We start from the raw sequence: 21,276 nt of genomic DNA on the forward strand, positions 1-21,276 counted from the left end.
ATCAGGAAAATGCAAATCAAACCCATAATATCACTTCACACCTGTCAGAATGGTTATCATGGTTATCATCAAAAAGAACACAAATAAAAAACAGTGGCAAGGATGTGGAGAAAAGGGATCCCTCATACACTGTTAAGGGGACTGTAAATTGGTGCAGCTAATGTGGAAAACACTATGGAGGTTTCTCAAAAAGCTAAAATTAAAATTACCATATGACCCAGTAAAATTCTCCTAGGTAAATATCCAAAAAAAACAAAAACACTAATTCAAAAAGGTACATGCACCCAATGCTCACAGCAGCATCAACTGCCAAGATATGGAAGCAACTTCAGTGTCCATCAAGAAATGAATGGATAAAGAAAGACTGGTGAGTGTATATACATACATACATATATATACATATATATATATATATATGTATATATATACACACATACACACACACACACACAAAAGACTACTACTCAGCCATAAAAAAAGAAAGAAGTTCTGCCATTTGCAGCAACACGGATAGACTTGGAGGGCGTTACGCTAAGTGAAATAAGTCGGACAGAGAAAGACAAATACTGTATAATATCACTTACATGTGGAATCTAAAAAACACAACAAACTAGTGAATATAACAAAGAAGATGCAGACTCACAGATACAGAGAACAAACCAGTGGTTACCAGTGGGGGATGGGGGTAACAAACTACTGAGTGGGAGTTTATTGTAAGGATGTACTGTACAACACAGGGAATAGAGACAATATTTTGTAATAACTGTAAATGGAGTATAACCTTTAAAAATTGCATAAATTTTAAAATTTCTTCTATGGAGGAAAACAAAAGAAACATTAAGTCATCAACCGATGAATGGGTAAACAAAATGTAATATATCCATACAATTGAATATTACTCAGCGATAAAAAAGAATGAAATACTGATTCATGGTACGACATGGAAGAACCTTGAAAACATTACACTTAGTGAACGAAGCCAGACACAAAAGACCACACATCGTATGATTCAATTTATATGAAATGTTCAAAACAGGCAAATCCACAGAGGCAGAAAGTAGATTAGTGGCTGGTTGCTAGGAAGTGGAAGCAGGGAATTGAGGCTGACTGCTAACAGGTACAAAGTTTGTTTTGGCAGTGATGGAAATGCTCTGGAATTAGTGGTGATGGTTGCACAACAGAGTGAAAATGCTAAAAACCACTGAATTACACCCTTTAAAATAATGAATTTTATGTCATGTGATTTCTAAATCAGGGAAAAAACAAAGAAAGAAAACACATAGGGTTAGGATAATCTTATTGCCTGTAGATAGTTTTCTTAAGAATGGAAAAGTTCATCATCAGTTTTCCCTAAGTTTATATTTGCAAGATAGTTACCTCTTAACTTAGAAGGGCAATGCTAAATATTTATGGTGTTTTGAAAGGAATAGTTACATGTACAGAGTAATTTTACAAGCTTTTTACAGGCCCAATAAAAGGAGAATGGGAAATTTCAAAATGTGACAAGATCTACTATACCTGGTGACAAATATCTGCCATCAATTCAATCAAGTTTTCCTTGACAGCAATATTACGAGATGCTGAAGAATATTTCCCTCTGCTTCCTATATGACTTATTTCATTAACTAGCAGATCATATACATTGTATAAGATACTCTTCCACTTTCTTGATTCATAGGCACCTGTAATTTTTAAAAATAATTAAGTTAAAATATAATTTATATGTACAATCCATTTGCACTGCCAACTCCCAAAAAACTATTCAGCTGTTAAGGTGGAAACAACATTAGAAGACATCTGGTCCAGCCTATTTAGTACCAATGGCTCTTCTGACAATATCCTTGACAAGCTCTACTTCATAATGATGTCCACTTCACACATTTCACACTCAGTTAACTGTATTTCTTATAAAATTCTTCCATATTCTGATCTAACTATCTCTAACCAATTCAATCAAAATCTCAATCAAACTTTAATTTCTTCTCTCCCCCAAAGCAAATTAATACTTCCCCTCTTTTACATAAGGACCAACTTCTCTGTATGTCTTTAAGAGAAAAACATTACCAGTTCCTTCAACAAGTGTACAAATAACATGCTATCCAGACTTATCATCATCCCAGTCATCTTTCCCTAGACACACTCCAGTCAACTTATGTCCCTCTTAAAATGATGACTCCACAAAATCTGGAAAGCATAATATTTCCAAACGTGATCTAATGAGTATGGGGAACAATGGGGTTGTTTCCTCCCACAAAACGAAGAACCTATTTAAAATCTATTAATGAATTTAATTAATCTATTAAAGAACCTAATAAAATCTATTAATGTATACTAAAACTATATTCGTGTTTCTGACAGCCTCATCATCTGCCAATTTTCAATTCATCCTAAACATGCACTTAACTAAAACCCTAAACATGTCTCACCATCTCTTAATAAGCCTGATTTTCATTCTGGTGAGAGCTATGTGAAAGATGAAAAACTAAGGAAAGGCACCATTCTTTCACCCACAGTGGTTTCATGGGCTACAAATACATCTAACTATACATACTAGAAAAGCCCATGAAACATACACAGCTGCTTTTGATAAAAAGTGGCTACAACAGTTTTCCTCTATTTTAGCTATTATTCAATGAATTTCCTTAATAAGGTCATTACACTAGCCATGATGAACTGGTCCAAAGGCTAGTACAAGCCAGATTCAAAACACAGCCTAAGCATGAGAGAACTCGTTCAATTCCAGTTCCACCCAGTAAAGTTCCTGTCTACTGAATGGAGCTACATCATCCATGCAATACTCTTTTGGTGAAAGACAAACATAAAGGAATGAAGGGAGGATAAGTCATTCATTTCTGGTTTCCCTAGCAAATATGTATTTATCTTCCTTGGGAACTGACTAATCTGGCTAGTTCAATCTTCATTTATCTATTTTATTTTCTAATAAAAGCAACATGTAGATAAACAAGACCCTGCCCTCTCTAAATTCTTTTACTCTTACAGTCTGTGTCACACCTCTTAGCACCTAATTATTGCTGCATAATCAGCTCCTAGAGGGAATAGTGTCTCATGTTTGTTTGTAGTCCTCACAAAACATAGCATTGTACTGAACAAATGGTAAGGCATGATATGATTTGCTACCTACCATAGTTTCAAATTAAAGAAAAAAAAAGTGTAAAGAATATCCTCATGACTGACACTATTACCAAGCACAGCAATCCAGAGGAAGGTCATAACCTCCTATAACATACAGATTTCATACTTAATCCTCTATATTTCAACGAAGAAGCAAATTCAAAATAGGAAAAACTTTCTTTATACCTTTTTCATGAGTTTTGGCTCCCTTTGGATGATGGATATAAATTTGTAGTTGAAATAACTCAATAATTACTTCTTTTAAGGAATCATTAAGTCTATGTTGAGTCCAGATATAAAGTAAGGTAGGAAGAATTTCATCTCCTAATTCACATACTCGAATTCGAAAATTAACAGCCAAAGTCTTGAGGAAGATAATAAATGCTGCTAAGATATGATTTAGGCCTGCAGAGCTCTTTTCTTGTCTGTAACAGAAAATAAACAGACTTAATATAACGGGGGAAAATGCAGAAACTGAAGACAGTAATGAAGTTGCGTGCTGAAAGAAATAAAAGTTCTGATTTTCAAATAATAGTAGCCTTACTTTCAGAATTATTCAGAAAAATCATAGCAGCACTACTTAGCAACAACAAAAAATAGTTCCTATTTGGCATTGGGAGATCACTCCTGTTAGCTATCCCTGCTGCTGAAACACTGTCTAAAATTATATAAAACTAACTTGTAATACCTACCATTTATAAAATATTTCACATTATAAATTGGGTAATGCCACACAAATGTAAGATATTGATATTTCCAAAATATATTCCTATTTCATTTTATTCTTAGCACATTACATCTATCTTCAAAAATCAGGAAAATAAAAATACTTAGAGGCCATATAGCTTTTCCTGTTATTAAAAAAGCAAGACAGATCTCCCCACTCAAGAACATCATTACATGTTCTGCATATTGGATATTCAGGAAGTGCTGGACCTAACACTTTCCTTGGGAATCCACTAGTTCTACTATAATCGGCCAATGATGTTTTCAAGTTGGTAAAATTGAGTTACGGAATCTAAAACACAGTCTTGCAAAAAGATCAAATGGATTTCGAGTACAAAACAAAAACAGATTAGGTTACCTTGCATGCTGAATAGCCTTAGAAAAAAAATCCAAAAATTTGGAATCTAATCCATCAGTCTGCGAACAGCATCCTTTGGTCACAGCTTCAATTATTCTAGCCACCAAAACTCTATTAATGTCTTGTGAAGGTTTAAGATACAGCCGGAAGTACACAGAGAACAATTCTTAAAAAAAAACAAACATGTTAGCTATGTTTTTAAAAAGAAAACTATCAAAACATTTAACTTAGATGTCACAATTTAAATTTCAATAATCCCACAGACAAAAGATTAAAAATTATACTAATTTATACTTAATACATAAGAGCATTCCATCAATATTTATTTTTATAAATTAAACCACTTTCAAGACAGGAACTACAGGCAGCAGAGTATGTGAACACCAGTTTAAAAGCCAGATCTCAGGGGCTCCCCTGGTGGCGCAGTGGTTAAGAGTCCAACTGCCGATGCAGGGGACACGGGTTCGTGCCCCAGTCCGGGAAGATCCCACATGCCACAGAGTGGCTGGGCCCGTGAGCCATGGCCGCTGAGCCTGAGCGTCCGGAGCCTGTGCTCCGCAACAGGAGAGGCCACACAGTGAGAGGCCCCCGTACTGCAAAAAAAAAAAAAAAGCCAGATCTCAGATAAGCTACTTAACTCTCTATTCCTAAATTCCTTCAGCTAGGCCTAACAAAGCACTTGACAGTGTACTCTCCACAGTTTTGTTTTGTTTTGTCTTAGTGCTATTTGATTAATAATGTGTGTAAAGTGTGTCAAGAACTGTGAAAGATCTGAGACTTTACGCTATTTGTAACCTAACAAATTAGAATGCCAGTTTCATGGATGCTGGCAGAAGACATGGAATTCCTGATCAGAGAAAGAGGACAATTTATTTCTCACAGGAATGATAGTAGCCAGAGTACCTTCATTTTTGCATAAATTCCTCAATCTCAAAAGCAATGTGAAGAGGGACAGGTGACACAGTGCAAATGACGAGCTACAATACAGGAGAGAAATCCCAAGCAATGAGCTGCAAGCAAACCTGTCCTTTGTTCTGGAGGAGGCCATCATCTCTATCATCTCTATCTTCCAAGGCTCACTGTACACACATACTTTAAAGAACAGTCTGGAAAAGAACAGTCAGTGTCATGTCTTTGACATGACATGCAGAAACGTGAAATGCATTGAGAATTATCTCCCAACACAATGAAAAGCAAAGTTGCTAAGGCAGGATTTTCTTCCCATAAAGAGATAATTAGGAAGTCCTCAGTTAGCAAAGTGACTCAAGAATAATTTCAACTGTATATGTCAAATAATTCTGCAGAAATAGCTTAAAGTCAGAAATGTTAAATTCAAAAGAATAAGGACAATATAAAAGCTTCAAACATCAAATAGTAAGAAAAATGATTTTTCAAATGATTCCTATCATATCTGACTTTATAGAACTCTTCACAAGTGCTTCCCAAAGTTTTTTCACTACATGCAATACCTAAATAATGGTAAAAACATGAATTAACACACACAAATTTGGAGACAGAAAAACAGGACGCGTTATCTTTAGCATTTCCTTCCTATTACTTAGCAAGAGCAAAGTGGTGAAACAGGAGAAGCCAACAATGCAACTCTCTGTCTCTGATTAAATCTCAACTTTCACGGCTTTTATTTTACTTGGGGAAATTATCCCAGTTCTCAGAGAATCCAACATATTCCCCTAGTAAGTGGGTAAAAAAAAAAAAAAAGTTGGTATAAGACATTCAACAAAAGTCTCAGAAGAGTGGAGTCATACTTCTCCAAAAAAGGCGGCAGTGCATGCCTCCAAATGAATTCCCTTTCTCCATGAATTCAACAACAAAAGAAGCTCAAAGAGCAGATAGCAAAACAGCATGATATTAAAAAGCAGTTTCTGCAGACTCACAGACATAAAGAACACACTTGTGGTTGTCAAAGTGGAGGGAGGTGTAGGGGAGGGAAGTATTGGGAGTCTGAGATTAGCAGATGCAAACTTTTATATATAGGATGGATAAACAACAAGGTCCTACTGTATAGCACAGAGAACTATGTTCAATATCCTGTGATAAACCATAATGGAAAGAATATGAAAAAGAATATATATATGTACAACCAAGTCACTTTGCTGTATAGCAGAAATTAACACAACATCAACTATTCTTCAATAAATTTTTTTTTTTTTTTTTTTTTTTTTTTTTGCGGTACGCGGGCCTCTCACTGTTGTGGCCACTCCCGTTGCAGAGCACAGGCTCCGGACGCGCAGGCTCAGCGGCCATGGCTCACGGGCCCATCCCCTCCGCGGCATGTGGGATCTTCCCAGACTGGGGCACGAACCCGTATCCCCTGCATCGGCAGGCGGACTCTCAACCACTGCGCCACCAGGGAAGCCCAATAAATTTTTTTTAAAGGAGTTTCTGGAGTTAAGAAAATAAAATAAAACCCCAAATGACATCATTAAATGTAGATTCCTTGGGATTTTACACGTAGACAGCCATATCATCTACAAATGTGAACAGTTTTATTTCTTCCTTTCCAATCTGTATGCCAATTACCCTTTTCTTGCCTAACTGCCCTAGCTAGGACCTCCAGTACAATGTTGAATAGGAGTGGTGACAGTGAATACCCTTGTCTTGTTCCCAATTTTTTTAATGAAAAGTTTTAAATTACAGATTTGATTTCTTTACTGGTTGCAGAAGTATACAGATTACCTACTTCATACTGGGTGAGTTTTGATAGTGTGTGGTTTTAAGGAATTGTTCCATTTATTTTCAGTCATCAAATTTATGTGTGTAGAGTTGTTTATAGCATTCCCTTACTATGCTTTCAGTATCTGTGGAATCTGCAATTATATCCCATTTAATTCCTATTATCAATAATTTGTGTCTTTCTTTACCTTACTCACTCTTGCTAGAGGTTCTAGATTTTGATGTTTTCAAAGAATCAGCTTTTTGTTTCAATAATTTTCCTTTATTGTTTTCTGTTTTCATCGATCTCTGTTCTTATCTTCTGCTGAAGCGCCTTTGGATTTGTTTGTTTTTCTAGTTTCTTGAGATGGAGGCTAAGATTATTAATTTGATATCTTTCCTCTTTTCTAATGTAGGCATTTAAATTACCTATAAATGCTATAATGCTATATATTACCCTCTCAACATAACTTTAGCTACATTCCACAAATTTTGATATGTTGTAATTTTCATTTTCATTCAGTTTTAAAGATGCCTTGAGAATTTTCTTTCCACCCATGAATTATTTAGAAGCATGTCATTTATCTTCACAAAAGTACTATGAAGGAAAGAGTACCATGGTAGAAAATAAAAAGAGAGGAAGAAATTAGGAAAAACAATCAGAAAATGGCCGTGACATTTAAACTGAGACTTGAAGGATGAGAAAAAAACAGGCCATACAAAGGGTAGCCTCTGAAAAAAGAACAAATGCCACAGGTAAGAAAGAGCTTATACTCTCTAAACAGGAGTGTGTGAGATGATCCACAGGTATGTCAGAAGAAAATATTAGCATTCCTATTTTTTAATTAAAACTAATTATAAAAATTATGCTTTACTGATTTTTAATATAGAAATCGACAATGGCCACTCTGGAAGACAGTTTTGTAGTTTCTTAAAAAACTAAACATACTTTTACCATATGATCCAGCAATCATGCTCCTCAGCATTTACCCAAATGAGCTGAAAATTTATCTGTACACAAATGTTTATAGCATTTTCATTCATAATCGCCAAAACTTGCAAGCAATCAACATGTCCTTCACTAAGTGAATGGATAATTAAACTGTGGTAAATCCAGACAATGAAATATTATTCAGTGCTAAAAAGAAATGAGCTATCGAGCCATGAAAAGACATGGAGGAACTTTAAATGCGAATTACTAAATGAAAGAAGCCACTCTGAAAATACTATATACTGTACGATTCCAACTATATGACATTTTGGAAAAGGCAAAACTATGGAGACAGTTAAAAAGATCAGTGGTTGCTAGGGATCAAGGTGGAGAGAGGGATATATAGGCAGAGCACAGACGATTTTCAGGGCAGTGAAACTATTCTCTATGATACAATAATGGTGGACACATATCATTATACATTTCTCAAAAGCTATAGAACGTACAACACCAAGAGTGACAGTGTAAACTATGGACTTTGAGTGATATGAGGTGTCAGCGTAGGTTCACTGACGGAAACAAATGTACCGCTTTGGTGCTGGATGTTACTGTGCACGTGTGAGGTCAGGGGATATATGGGGACTCTGTACTTTCTGCCCAATTCTCCTGTGAATCTAAAACTGCTCTAAAAAAAAAAAGTCTATTAAAAAAAAGTTTGGGGCTTCCCTGGTGGCGCAGTGGTTGAGAGTCCGCCTGCCGATGCAGGGGACACGGGTTTGTGCCCCGGTCCGGGAAGATCCCACATGCCGCGAAGCGGCTGGGCCCATGAGCCACGGCCGTTGAGCCTGCGCGTCCGGAGCCTGTGCTCCGCAACGGGAGAGGCCACAGCAGTGAGAGGCCCGCGTACCGAAAAAAAAAAAAAAAAAAAAAAAAAAAAAAAAAAAAAAAAAGTTTGAAAATCACTGGGTTAGCGAATCTGAATAAAGGCCACTGTAGCTAGAGCATAGAAATTAGAAGGATGGGGTGGGCTTTAAGGTCAGAGAGATAGGCAGGAGCAAAACTATGTAGCACTTCCAAGACCTGAAGGGAAGTCCATATTTTATATTAGTTATATAAGAAAGCAACTAAAGGTTTTTAACTTTTCTTCCTTTCTACCTTATTCGAAAAACTATTTTCTTCCTTAGGACAATCTTAGGGCTCTTGCTTTGGAATCCCTTCTTCTCAGGAAACATACACGAGCAATTTTCCTGTGTATTCAACTACTCTCTCTTCACTGAATCCTTCTGATTACATGTATGTGTACTCCAATCACTCTCTTCTGTAATAGGACCCCCTTTTCCCTTCCCCTTGTAACCAAAACTTTTGAAAATGTTGTATTTGTTAATCCATTTTCTCACTTGTCACTCATGCTTTCATACCAGTTTGTTATACAACTGAACACCATCAACCAACTGACTCTAACTGCCACATGGAATAATTCATCCAACAATAGCAGATACACATTCTTTTCAAATGCATATGGAACACTCACCAAGTTAGACCTTATCCTTGATCATAAAAGAAATCATAACAGTTATAAATAATTTTGGTTATAAAAAGCATGGTCTCTGACCATAACATTAAACCACAAAAGGAAAACAAAACAGGATAATTACCCCAAATGAATGGGAATTAAACAACATACTTCCAAATAATCCAGGGTCAAAGGGAAATCCTCAAAAAAAACCTAGAACATATTTTGAACTAAAGAAAAAGAAAAAAACAACATTGTCAACATTTGTGAGATGTGAGTAAAGTAGTGTTTAGAGAAGAACTTATTATATTAAATGCACATATTTGGAAAGAAGCTCTCAAATCAATGATCTAAGCTTAAGAACCTAGAGAAGAAATGAAATCCAAAACAATCAGAAGTAAAGAACTAATAATCATAAGATCAGACTCAGTAATGAAAGAGGCATACCACTACAGAGCCTAAGCACATTAAAAGGATAATGAGACAATAATGTTCAAGAACAACTTTATACTCATACATTCAACAACTTACATGAAATGAACAAATTCTTAAAGAAACAAATTCCAAAGGTCACTGAAAATATGTAACCTAAATAATCCTGCATCTATTAAAGAAACTGAATTCATAATTAAAAACCTTACAACCACCACCACCTCCAAATTCAATCCAGTAATATATAAAATGGATAATACATCATGCCCTAATAGGGTATATCCGAGGAACACAAGGTTGACTCAACCTGTGAAAAACTGATCAACATAATTCACCATATCAATAAACTAAAGACAAAAAAACTCATGATTGGGCTTCGCTGGTGGCTCAGTGGTTGAGAGTCCGCCTGCCGATGCAGGGGACACGGGTTCGTGCCCCGTTCCGGGAGGAACCCACATGCTGCGGAGCGGCTGGGCCCGTGAGCCATGGTCGCTGAGCCTGTGCGTCCAGAGCCTCTGCTCCGCAGCGGGAGAGGCCACAACACGTACAGCAAAAAAAAAAAAAAGATTATCTCAGTATATGCAGAAAAAAATTAACAATTCAATATCCATTCATGATAAAAAACCATGAGCAACCAGAATAGAAGGGAATGTCCTCAACCCGTATTAACAGCTAATATGCTGAACTTCCCTGGTGGCACAGTGTATAAGAATCCACCTGCCATTGCAGGGGACACGGGTTCGAGCCCTGGTCCGGGAAGATCCCACATGCCATGGAGCAACTAAGCCCGTGCACCGTAACTACTGAACCTGTGCTCTAGAGCCCATGAGCCACAACTACTGAGCCCACAAGCCACAACTACTGAAGCCCATGCACCTGCAGCCCGTGCTCCACAAGAGAAGCCACCACAATGAGAAAGCTGCACACTGGAGCAAAGAGTAACCTCTGCTCGCCGCAACTAGAGAAAGCCCATGTGCAGCAATGAAGACCCAATGCAGCCAAAAATTAATTAATTTATTAATTTATTTATTTTAAAAAAATAGCTAATATGCTGATGATCAAACACTGAATGTTTCCCCCTAAAACCAGGAACAGGACAAGGAAGGATGTCTCTTCTCACTACTCCTAATCAAAATCATATCGGAGGAAAAACTATAAATCTCTTTGAAGAAAACACAGGGGGAAAGTTTCATAACATTGGATTTGGCAATGATTTGTTGGAAATGACCCCAAAAGCACAGGCAACAAAAGAAAAAAATAGACAGACTGTATTCATCAAAGCAAAACCTTTTGTGCATCAAAGGACACTATCATCAGAGGTAAAGGCATCCCATGGAATGGGAGAAAATATTTCCAAACCATGTATCTGATAAGGGATTAATATAGAATACATAAAGAACTCCTACAATCCAACAACAAAAAACAAACAACCTGATTAAAAACTGGGCAAAAGATTTGAATAGACTTTTGTCCAAAGATGATATACAAATGGCCAATAAGCACATGAAAAGTTCAACATCACCAGTCATTAAGGAAATGCAAAACAAAATCACAATGAGACACCACTTCATACACCTTTACATTAGGATGGCTATTATCAAAAAAAGAAAGAAAAAGAAAAAGAAGTGTTGGTGAAGATGTGGAGAAATTGGAACACTTGTGCATTGCTGATGAAAATGTAAAATGGTGTAGCCCTTGTGGAAAACAGTATGGTGGGTACTCAAAAAATTAAACACAGAATTACCATATGATGAAGTAATTCCACTTCTGAATATATACCCAATTGAAAGCAAGGACTCAAAGAGCTATGTGTATACCATGTTCATAGTAGAGTTATTCACAATATCCAAATGTAGAAACAATCCAAGGGTCCAATGACAGATGAATGGATAAACAAAATGTAGTATACACATACAATGGAATATTATCCAGACTTAAAAAGGAAGAAAACTCTGACATATGCTACAACATGGAAAAACCTTATACATTATGCTAAGTGAAATAAGCCATTCAGAAAAGGACAAATACTGTACAATTTCACTTATAGGAGGTACTGGGTAGTCAAATTCAGAGACAGAAAGTAGAATGGCTGTCAAGAGCTGGAGGTGGGGAGCAGGGGAAGTTCCCGTTTAATGGGTACAGTTTCAGTTTGGAAGATGAAAAAAGTTCTGGAAATGAGTCGTGATGGTTGCATGACAATGTGAATATACTTAATGCCACTGAATTGTATACGCAAAAATGGTTAAAATGGTAAATTTTATGTTATGCACATCTTACCATTAAAAAAAAAAATCAGGGCTTCCCTGGTGGCGCAGTGGTTGAGAGTCCGCCTGCCGATGCAGGGGACACGGGTTCGTGCCCCGGGCCGGGAAGATCCCACATGCCGTGGAGCGGCTGGGCCCGTGAGCCATGGTCGCTGAGCCTGTGCGTCTGGAGCCTGTGCTCCACAACGGAAGAGGCCACAGCAGTGAGAGGCCCGCGTACCACAAAAAAAAAAAAAAAAAAAAAAAAAAAAAAATCATACTGAGGTCCTAGTCTATATAAGGTAGAAAAAAGAAATAAGGCCACATGGCTCAGAAATGAAGGAACAAAAAACTCTCTACTACTTGCAGATGACACAACTGTCTAAACAGAAAATTCCCCAGAATGAACAAAAGAGCTCCTAGATCTAATAAGCAATTTTAGCAAGGTCCCAGATCAATATGGTATACAAAAGTCAACTGTACTTCTGAACATGGAAGAGAAAATGTTTTCAAAAGACAGTAAAATTTACAAACTACTGCAGTATAAATCTAACAAAAATATACAAACTCTGTATGCTGATAAATCAAAAAAGATGTAAATAAATGGAGAGATATATCATGTTCACGGACTGGAAGAGTCTATGTTAAGATGTCTATTGCTCCTTAGTTCAATAGGTTCAACGTGATACCAATAAAATCCCAGCAGGATTTTTTGTAGAAATCAACAAGCTGATTCCAAAATTTATATGGAAATGTTGGTTTAGAAGACTAAGGCCATCTTCTCATCTCACTCTAAACTCTCTCCCTAGACAATCTCATCCATAACCATGGCTTCAATCACCACCTCTACCAAATATATTTTGAATGTAAACTTCACTTCTTGAGCAGGCTTCCTGAGAAGTAAATTTCAGAGAAGGTAACTAACTATAAAAAAAAAATTCAACAAAAAGACTGACTATTAGAAGTGAAAGTAGTTTGCTTAAAAATGGAGAATTTCAGAGAACATGCCAGATGATGGAATCAGAGTAAAGAGACTAGAGGAACGACTGCCTTTGTTTCAGAGACCCATAGTTACAAGTAATAATCTAAAATGTACAAATATTCTAAATATTTAGGCTGAACCATTTTGGTGACAGACGTGTCGGTGTACCCTAGATATCACTGGCCTATTCTCTAAAGGCTGCCACTAGGCTTACTGAGGCCTCTGTTTGGGACAAAGCCTCCTTTGTGTTCAGAGCAACAGCAAAGGCCCCAGATAAGAAATTAAGCAATAGCTAAGGCTTTTATTCATGTGGGAACAGTAGAATACAATGTAGACCACTGATTAGGTCATGGGTTTATGGTCCACAAACATCTTATTTTGAAATAATAAACTGATGGTAAAAAATATAGATAAATGTCTTTTAAGTTAGCACAATTTATCTTGAATACTTCTCAATGAAAAATACTGAGTTTCTAAATTTTCAGAGGTGGCTATATTAGAAGACTTTGACATCTGGCTTAAAGTCACCTCATTAAAGCCAAATACCATTTTCACCCATTAAGCCACCCAGAGCCAGAAATACTTCACTTTTGAAATCAATAAACTCAAAAATTTCAGCCTCTGACCAAACTTCCTTTGTGGTCTCTTAGTACCTCTCACCTACAAACTGTCAACAATACCTCCATGGCACCCCACTCTACTTATCTTGTTAGTCACTGGGTCCTATATATTCTATTCTAATATTTCATTTCAATTACCTTACCAGTGACCTGCAAACTGCCTAGTCCTAATGGATACTTCTGCATCTTATTATTTCTACAACACTTTAAATGTCACACCCCTTCCAACTGGAAATTCTCTTGCTTTCCCTTTTATGACATCTCGCTTGGTTTTCTTCTTTCTACTTTAATCATTGTTGCATTTAGGTGTCACTGATCTGTGAACTCACTGCATTATAACTTTTGGTTTACTTGTTTTTTTCTGTCATTGGACTGTCAAGTCTTTGAGGACAGGCATGGCACCTTTCAATTCTGTAATTCTAGTTCTGATAGCAGGCACCAAATACATTATTAGTGACAATTTAAGAAGTACACAATACATGAAAAGTGTCAGATTCTATAATCATTTAATTTCACTAAGGTACTGTTAAACTGTGAGGTCATTTGGGGGATATAAATAGACTCAATGCTCTTTTGGTGAAATTTCATTTCACAAGGAAAAATTCACAAATAACAATCTTCAAAACATACCTGTCCACTGTTGCTGAGATATTTCACACCAGTATTTTCTCACTGAAAGAATGTCCTTCAGCAATATGTTGCTACAATCAGCTCCATAAATGGCACAATTAGATGAATCTTTCACTGTAGCCATGATATAATTCAAGAGTTCTTGACATTTTAGCCTGGGTGCTCCTATTTAAAAATAAAATAAACAAAAACATATAAATCTTAAGAAAAATAAGTTAAGGATGCTTGGAATGGCAATTGTATAAATAATTCCATTTGGGAAATTACTGTTAATTAATCTCCTTCACATAAAACAGGGATTAGCAATCTATGGCCCAGGGGCAAAATTCAGCCAACCGCCTATTTTTGGAAATAAAGTTTCATTGGATCACAAACATGTCTATTCATTTACATATTGTATATGGCTACTTTCATGCTAAAACGGCAAAGTTGAGTTGTTGAGACAGAGACTACATAGCCTGCAAAGTCAAAAACATTTACGATCTGGTCACTTTAGAAAAAAAATTTGCCAATCCTATAGGATTATATAGCAAAAACAATCATTCTACCTTAATAATTCACAATTTCTGACATTATACCTTGAGTGACCCAAAGTTTCCTGGTATTTTTTATAAAATCCTGAATTTATTACAGTAAGATTATAAGGAGAATACTATTTACTTTGAAAAGCAAAATTACTTCCAAGTCCTATAATAGCATTTATTATATATACATATGTAAGGCTATAATTTTTAGTTTTATTTATTAGAGGTCCTGAAAATTCAGAATTAATGGATATATTCTTTTTTCTTTTAATGGAACTCTTTTTTTTTGAATTTATTTATTTTTGGCTGCATTGGGTCTTTGTTGCTGTGCACGGGCTTTCTCTAGTTGAGGCGAACGGGGGCTACTCTTCGTTGCGGTGCACGGGCTTCTCATTGCGGTGGCTTCTCTTGTTGCAGAGCAACGGGCTCTATGCTCGCGCACTTCAGTAGCTGTGGCTTGCAGGCTCTACAGCACAGGCTCAGTAGTTGTGGCACACGGGCTTAGTTGCTCCGTGGCATGTGGGATCTTCCCGGACCAGGGCTCGAACCCACGTCCCCTGCATTGGCAGGCGGATTCTTAACCACTGCGCTACCAGGGAAGTCCCTGGATATATTCTTTTTTTAAAAAAAATTTATTTATTTTATTTATTTATTTTTGACTGTGTTGGGTCTTTGTTGCTGTACACAGGCTTTCTCTAGTTGCGGCGAGTGGGGGCTACTGTTCGTTGCAGTGTGCGGGCTTACTGTCGTGGCTTCTCTTGTTTCAGAGCATGGGCTCTAGGTACACAGGTTTCAGTAGTTGTGGTGAGTGGACTCAGTAGTTGTGGCTCGCGGGCTCTAGAGCACAGGCTCAGTAGTTGTGGCGCACGGGTTTAGCTGCTCCACGGCATATTGGATCTTCCCGGGACCAGGGCTCAAACCCATGTCCCGTGCATTGGCAGACGGATTCTTAACCACTGCACCACCAAGGAATCCCTGGATATATTCTTAAAGGTAACGAAAGTACATTTAAAAGTTATTTGTTACTTTCAGTAAATCGTATTGATGTCACAGCTGAAATTTTTCATATTTCAATACTAACAATCTTAAAATTGCATATAAATTTTTATTGTAAGTTATGAACAGGGTGCAAGTCATTATGTATATTGGAATATATTCTAGTTTAGGATTTTTTATGATGAGACTAGTTATATTTAGAAGTATGATAAATAAATATACACTGTTATAACAAAAAATCATCGCTTCTTGGCCTTTTGGCTAAGATCAAGGGTAGTTTCTGTTATTATTAGTTTAAAAAATCATTTTTACTTATGGCTTATAATTTTAGGCATCTGGCTAATGATGAAATGCACAATCATAATATCTTCTGCTGTAACACCCTGTGTATTTCTCTCTTATAGTCTTCCTAACATTTTCTTAACTATAACATCTGTTATAGTTGAACAATATTTGCTTACTGGTTCCTTCCCATCTACCTCTTTTTTTCTGATCTCTGTTTCTTTCATCATACCTTGGGTACCAATGTTAAGCAAGTCTGGCAAAGTCTGGACATGTGTTTAAATTCTCATCAACCTTCGAACCCTTTAAAAAAAAAAAACTGAAGAAGTGAGGTGAGGGCTTCCCTGGTGGCGCAGTGGTTGAGAGTCCGCCTGCCAATCCCTGGGCCGGGAAGATCCCACATGCCGCGGAGCGGCTGGGCCCGTCAGCCATGGCCGCTGAGCCTGCGCGTCCGGAGCCTGTGCTCCGCAACGGGAGAGGCCACAACAGTGAGAGGCCCGTGTACCGAAAGAAAAAAAAAAGAAGTGAGGTGATATGATAGTAGCTCCTGGTTTTGCTCTGAGATTAAAGATGTTTAAGTTACAAAGTAAAACTTGAAAGAAAAAAAAGCCTTGAATAAAAATATCATTTTTCAACCATTTAAATAATCTTACACTGAAAATTTCATCCATTCATTCCTACAAACCAACATATTGATACTTTCATACATTTTTAAATGTGATCACGGGCTTCCCTGGGGGTGCAGTGGTTGAGAATCCACCTGCCAACGCAGGGTGTATTCCTGGTGAATTCCAGGTTCAGTCCCTGGTCTGGGAAGATCCCATATGCCGTGGAGCAACTAAGCCCGTGCGCCACAACAACTGAGCCTGCACTCTAGAGCCCGTGAGCCACAACTACCGAAGCCCACGGGCCTTGAGCCCGTGCTCCACAACAAGAAAAGCCACCGCAATGAGAAGCCCACGCACCACAACAAAGAGTAGCCCCCGCTCGCTGCAACTAAAGAAAGCCCATGCGCAGCAACAAAGACCCAACACAGCCAAAAATAAATTAATTAAAAAGAAAATGTGGGTCTTCCTTGGTGGCACAGTGGTTGGAGTCCGCCTGCCAACGCAGGGGGTGTGGGTTCGTGCCCCGGTCCGGGAGGATCCCACGTGCCGCAGAGCGGCTGGGCCCGTGAGCCATGGCCACTGGGCCTGTGCGTCTGGAGCCTGTGCTCCACAACGGGAGAGGCCACAGCGGTGAGAGGCCTGCGTACCGCAAAAAAAAAAAAAAAAAAAAAAAGAAAATGTGATCTCCACTGTTAATTTTGCAGTAGGTTTTTTTCACTTTAAAGCAAAATTCTAAGCTACAAAGTTTTCTGATGGGCTACAAATGGGCTACAAATATCTTTCTTTCACTCACAAATTCTATCAGACCATATTAAGATCTATTAAGAGCCCAGCATTAGTAGCCAAGAATACAAATTTTAATGGATGCAGAGCAAAAGCGGGTGCAAAAATATTTCGGTGTAGCTTTCTCCTGTCTATGCTGGAGTCCCTTCTCAGGACTTGCAGCTATCCACACAAAATGGCATCTCAGAGGAGCCGAAAGACTAAATTTTTGCTAAAGCCACTGCCTTTTAGACTCAGGTCTCATACCACCATTCTGAAACATCATTCACTAACAATCTGTATCCTTCTACTTAATAATGTTTACCAACACTGGGCTTTTCTGATTCTTAAACTAAACTTGGCATCACAAAGCCACTTTCTTATCTGTGAAAAATAGAGTTTGAGTCCAAGTCCCTAAACAAACATTTCCGCCTCTAGCTTTTCAGCATTGTATGAAAACCATTTCCTTACAGAAGCCTACTAGGATGCTGCATTTTGGTTCAAAAATATTGGCTTTTAAAAACTGTATAAGTTCAAAATGGGAGATATGTGGCTCATCAGGAGCAAAAAAGAACTTGGTTTTTTTTTTAGTCAATAGTAAGCATGCTATTAGTTAAAGAGTGTGGGTTCTGACTGCCAGGAAAGCTAATGTGATCTTAGAATGAATCAGTAGAAGTACAGAATAAAAGATATGCAAGTCCTGCTCCACTCCATACCAATCAGAATATGCCTATAAGATTGAGTCCCACACTTTAAGAGATAGAGAATTAAACTGAAGAATATTCAGAAGTGACACAAAAACTAGCTCATATGAGCAATAGGAAGTAGGTCTGTTTAGCTTAGAGAAGAAGACTCAGGGGAAATATCATGGGTAACTTCAAATATCTCAAAGGATATCTGAAAAAAGGATATTGAAAAACTGAGTTAGTATTTTTCTGTATTACCTCAGCAAATAGAGGCAGTAACAAAAGGAGACAGGTTTTCACTACTATGAAAACTACTAAAACAGAAAAGAAAGCCTCAAAAGGCATGTTTAATCATTACGGCTACCTAAGTGCCAGGGACATATAGATGGGATCCAAGAAAAATGGGTAGATGAAATAATATTTTTTAATCCTTCCAAACCCTGAGATTCTATCATTCCATGCTTGTATAAATTCCTCCAAATATTTGAACCTATAGTATTAAAAATCATTATATGTACTAGAAATTATAGTTAGCAATGAACTATTTTTTTTTCTTTTTTTTTGTGGTACGCGGGCCTCTCACTGTCGTGGCCTCTCCCGTTGCGGAGCACAGGCTCCGGACGCGCAGGCTCAGCGGCCATGGCTCACGGGCCCAGACGCTCCGCGGCATGTGGGATCTTCCCAGACCGGGGCACGAACCCGTGTCCCCTGGATCGGCAGGCGGATTCTCAACCACTGCGCCACCAGCGAAGCCCAGCACTGAACTTTTATATCACCATATTCAGACCAAACTCATGTAACAATAATCTATTAAGCCAAGTAACAGCACTTACTTTTATTTGCACATTTGATGAAGTATTTGACTAAGCTACTGATTTCTTGCATCTTTTTCTGCCTGGTGGCTTGTGTTGAGGTTGATACATTTGGTTTTGCTGTTCTCAGACATTCCGTTTCTTTCTGAATATATTTCTGTAAAACTCTTCAAGAAAGTGCAATGTAATTTCAGAAACTCATTAAAATAATACTTAATTATAATAGTTTCAAAAAGTCCTTCACGCCATCATAAAGAGCATTGTTTAAACCACATTGCTTCAATCAATGTACCAGCTAAACAAAACAATTACATTTCTTTTTTAAGGCCTAAGTCCTCAACACCAATTTAAAGTCTGGCCTGCAAAGCTCTTAATCTGTAACCTCCAGGATTTTCTATTGCTTTCTTGCCTGCTTTCTCATTTTATCACTAAAAGCTTGCAATGCTATCAGGGGCTCTCAATTCTTTCTCAACTCTTTCTGTTATTCTGTACATAACCTATCTCTTTCCTAGGCAGTTGGTAATGTCTCTAGCCTTTAAATGAAGCCTGCCTATAAGATATTCATGATTAGTTGGGTACATCAGGTGCATATTTGGCCTACATGATCAGCTTATGCAAAACAGTATTCATCTTTAGATATTTGCGGTATTTGAAATAAAGTAAGTAACCAGAGGAAAAGAAGTATATATTTTTCATGTTATCTATAATGATATCTGCAATGGTCTATCTAGTACCAAATAAGAGCTAAAAAATAAAATAGATTATCTGTTCTAAACATTCAAGAACAAGTAAATACTCATATTTTCCCTTGACTGAAAATGTTCTTTCAAGTTTATCAGTATTCTATATTAATTTAAAGTATTTTATTCATCTTTCCTAAGTCTTACAATCTATTTCTAGTTATAAATGGACTTCATAATTGAAAATTATGTCTTAATGTAAAAAGCATCAATTCTGTTTGCCACTCCAGTTCAGCAGTGAATTGTGTCTTTCCAATGCCAGAGGTTTGTGTTTGTTAACTGCATTCATATAGTTTTTCTAAAATTCCTTTTTACTTTTTAATTATAGTTTAACATATGGCAGTTACTTAGAGCAATATTTAAATATGTCAAAGTAACAATAAAGGACTTGATATAACTTAATTTTATGCTCTAATTTGAAATAAAGTCTTATGAACTGGTATGAAAGAAATTCTAATTTTGAGTGAAATATGTCTAAGACATTTTATTGAACAAATGATTCAAAAATTTTAACTCTTTATGAACATCCTTTAAAAATTATGTTTCAGATAAATATTGAGCACCAATTTCCTATGCAAGGCACAACGGTACAAAGGGAGCAAAGATAAATTAGACCTACATACACAAAAAAATATCACAAGAGAAATAAAAATGAAAAAGAAAAATAAAGACAGTCAAAAAATTTAGAAAGGAATACCTAAAAACAGCATCCCAATTCAAATATTTCCCTTGTTTGGAATCTGAATGCTGATCTAAATGTTGAACAGTTTCAGGATCCTGAATCAGGCGCTTAAATTTCTCAACCTCTTTCTGAAAATGAAAAAAGAACAAAATAATGCGTTACCCATCACACACTTGTTTCAAGGAAAGATTAAATTTAAGTAATTTACTACCCTTCGTTCTGTAGCTCTATCATGTTCTAGTTGACGGCAGCAAATAAGCAGATCATTAAGTGCTAGACTCATGATTCAGAATTTCAGAAAACACATCATCTGTAAAAAGAATATATACATATGTAAAATTACTTCAGACTGTGGTATTAATATATAGTTAGATCTAACTGTATAGCTAGAGGCATAGTATAATGCACAATGATTTTTCTTAGTACTACTTCCATATTTAAATGAGATTTTTTAAGAATATATCAAAACAAAGACTTAACATGCAAATGTGTGTTGAATGTGTAGCAGGATAAAAATAAGTAAGGTATAATTTACTTTATTTTTCTGAGACCTCTTCTAAGAAGAGGATCTCTTAGAGGAGAGACCTTTTCTTCTTCTAAGAAACATGACATTTTAATTGAAATATAAAAGATGAAAAAAAGGCAGCCAGGCAAAGAATAAGGAAAATAGCACTTAAGGATTTAACACTGTCTGAACGATTTAAAAGGACCCTTTCTTATATGTAGTGACTTGCCACTTTCCTGAGCCAAAAGCTTAAATTGCTTGCTTATGCTTTGGAATGGATATGCAAGAGGTTATCAGAGCTAGTAAGCCTTGCCTAGCACTTACATCTCAACTGGCTTTATGGTTCTCATTTAATACATAAAAATAGGAGGAAAATGATATTACTGTTATAAAAGGAAACGAACGAAATTATATGCTATAGTGATATACCTTGCAAATG

General features: G+C 36.9%; 1 protein-coding gene across 3 annotated transcripts in view; it reads right to left on the reverse strand.

The window, feature by feature from the left end:
* Positions 1-20,615, reverse strand: part of ATM (ATM serine/threonine kinase) — a gene marked incomplete at its 5' end in the record, with an annotated part of 136,818 nt that extends 116,203 nt beyond the window's left edge. For all 3 annotated transcript variants that reach the window (XM_079708598.1, XM_079708599.1, XM_079708597.1), the window contains 7 exons: positions 1,519-1,682; positions 3,319-3,557; positions 4,217-4,382; positions 14,241-14,405; positions 18,932-19,077; positions 20,348-20,460; positions 20,544-20,615. In XM_079708598.1, coding sequence (XP_079564724.1) covers positions 1,519-1,682; positions 3,319-3,557; positions 4,217-4,382; positions 14,241-14,405; positions 18,932-19,077; positions 20,348-20,460; positions 20,544-20,615 — 1,065 coding nt within the window. The remainder of the gene's footprint in view (positions 1-1,518; positions 1,683-3,318; positions 3,558-4,216; positions 4,383-14,240; positions 14,406-18,931; positions 19,078-20,347; positions 20,461-20,543) is intronic.
* Positions 20,616-21,276: the final 661 nt, after the last annotated feature.

The sequence above is a fragment of the Hyperoodon ampullatus genome (assembly GCF_949752795.1).
Source record: "Hyperoodon ampullatus genome assembly, chromosome: 7".
In the NCBI taxonomy this organism is placed as follows: domain Eukaryota; kingdom Metazoa; phylum Chordata; class Mammalia; order Artiodactyla; family Ziphiidae; genus Hyperoodon; species Hyperoodon ampullatus.